Consider the following 2,486-nt stretch of genomic DNA (forward strand, 5'->3'; position numbering starts at 1 on the left):
TCTAGAAATAAAAATATAAGTAATAAATCCCAAATTTGTGAAGAGTATAGGACCTATCACATATTTTAACCTAAATTTAAATATGTAGAAATAATAAAATTATTTCACATAAAAACCAACTTTTAGAAGAAAAAAAATATATTTTCTTTAACTTTTTCCTATTGGATCGGTTTAATTACTAGTATAATAATATGAGAAAATAAATTATTTATTACCTATGCATTACCATAGTTAAATATAAAATAAAAGTTTTTTACTAAAAATAAATAATAAAGCGATTAAATATTACTAATTAAATTAATTTATTACTTATTAATATATTAAAATATCTGTAAAAAACAGGTACAATATTTAACTTTACTCAACAACAATGCTAAAATGCTCATCATAAATTACTACACAAAGAAACAACCTTGTAATTATTGAATATATTATTGAGTTCAATAACCTTTCACTTCTTACTTGCAAATTATTATGTGACATTATTTTGAAAATATTGAGAAGTTTCTAGTCTCTCATCTTTTCCCTTTCTCACCTCAAAGATTCCAAGGACAATCAAACAAAGTGACTAATTAACCACCTGCCTCTCTCCCTCCTTTTATTTCCCAATCTCCATAGCCCCCCAAAATAGTATCCCTCAAGCTTCTTGAATTGGATACTCTAATAAAGTCCAATAATGCCACCACCACTTCAGTCTAGTCCATATTTCCCAATGGACAATCCAACAATACTGTCTTTACTCCACCCTACTCCCGGAGAGAAGCACAAAAGTTCCAGTAATGGTGGCGGTCTCCTGCGTATGTTTAAGCTTTTCCCTATGCTAACCTCAGGTTGCAAGATGGGAAAACCCCGCCGGAAGCCTTTCTTGAACCATACTGCTGCAACATGTACAATTTTTGGGTATCGTAAAGGCCGAGTTTTCTTAGCAATACAAGCTGATCCCAATTGTGTGCCAATGTTTGTGATCGAGCTACCGATGCTCACCAGCGTACTGCAAAAGGAAATGGAATCTGACATGGTCAGGATAGCACTAGAGAGTGAGACCAAGACTCATAAAAAGAAACTGTTGGAGGAGTTTGTATGGGCAGTGTACTGTAATGGAAGAAAGATGGGTTACTCTATCAGGAAGAAACATTTGTGTGACGATGAGCTTCATGTTACGCAGCTTTTGCGAGGGGTGTCAACCGGTGCAGGCGTCCTTCCAACCCTAAATCACAAGGAAAGTAGCGATGGAGAATTAACCTACATGAGAGCAAGATTTGAGAGGGTGGTGGGTTCAAAGGACTCGGAAGCTCTACACATGATTAACCCAGATGGTGCACCTGGTCCTGAACTAAGTATTTTCTTTTTAAGATCTTATTAGAAAGCTTCAAATTTTACTTAACTATTTTCATTTAATGTAAGATCATTACATGTTTACGTATTGTGAGTCAAGCTAGCTCATCATACTGCATTAGTTGGTCTGTTACTTTCATGTTGTTGAAAGCCAATATCATCTCCTGTTTCTGCCTTGAGGTTAACTTTTGAATCCCGACAAACTAGGTATCCTGTCTCAAAAAATAGACAATGACATCACTGAGAAAAAACTTGGTAGTTAATTCAATAGCTACACAATGATAGGGGAATCAAATCCAATAATAAACAAACATGTCTAGCTTCATCTTCTTCGGGATAAAGTTACTGGAACATCACACAAGTTCAGAAGATATAGTTTAATGGGTCACTATTAGTGCAATAAAGGGTAATGCATTATCTAATTTATCTCAAATGAATAATTAATGTATAACCTAATTACTAATAAATGTTAGAGATGAAAAACAAAAAAGTAATGTACAGCCTAATTGAATTAAGTAGGTGACATGTTGATATAAAATTTGTCGAGATTGCATTCACAATAAATAATTGTGTTGTTGTGGGACACACTTTGAAGTATTGTGGGATCAGGTACTAGTTTTAGTTTGTATTTTTTTTTTTTTGTAGAAAAAGCAAATATTAGGAAAATATGGTCCTTGGTGATAAAATCATTTGTTTTTTAGATGATGTATTGTTTTCCTTTTACTATGTATAATCTATATATATTCTATAATCTATAGATTATAAAAGCATATGATATAATTATAAATACTAATTAATTTATAATTATTAGTTACAAAATTTAATGAAAATAAAGGAAGAGAATAAAATCGGATATATGGGGTAAGCCTTTTGTTTTGAGTTTAATTTCTTTTGAACTCATTTGTGATCTTTTGTTCCTATATTTTATTGAATTTAGTGAAAGTTTTCAAAAAAAAAAAAAAGATAAACAATAGACATTGAATCATATTGTTGTTGAACCGAATAGAACTAACGAAAAAAAATAAAGTTAAAAATCAATAAAGTCGAATTTTTGGGATTTTTATTCAAGTTTGGCCTTGATTTTTAACCAAAATTTTGGATTTTTTTTCATTATGTTTCAGATCATCTAACTATTTGAACCGTCTAGTTTT

At 31.3% G+C, this 2,486-nt stretch overlaps 1 protein-coding gene across 1 annotated transcript; it reads left to right on the plus strand.

Annotated features, from left to right (window-relative positions):
• The first annotated feature begins 364 nt into the window (after window positions 1-364).
• LOC107910731 (protein MIZU-KUSSEI 1) lies at window positions 365-1,520 on the plus strand. The gene has a single exon (XM_016838698.2). The coding sequence runs from the start codon at window positions 677-679 to the stop codon at window positions 1,361-1,363; it is 687 nt and encodes a 228-aa protein (XP_016694187.1). The 5' UTR covers window positions 365-676; the 3' UTR covers window positions 1,364-1,520.
• The last annotated feature ends 966 nt before the right edge of the window (window positions 1,521-2,486 follow it).

The sequence above is a fragment of the Gossypium hirsutum genome, chromosome D02, assembly GCF_007990345.1.
Source record: "Gossypium hirsutum isolate 1008001.06 chromosome D02, Gossypium_hirsutum_v2.1, whole genome shotgun sequence".
Classification (NCBI taxonomy): domain Eukaryota; kingdom Viridiplantae; phylum Streptophyta; class Magnoliopsida; order Malvales; family Malvaceae; genus Gossypium; species Gossypium hirsutum.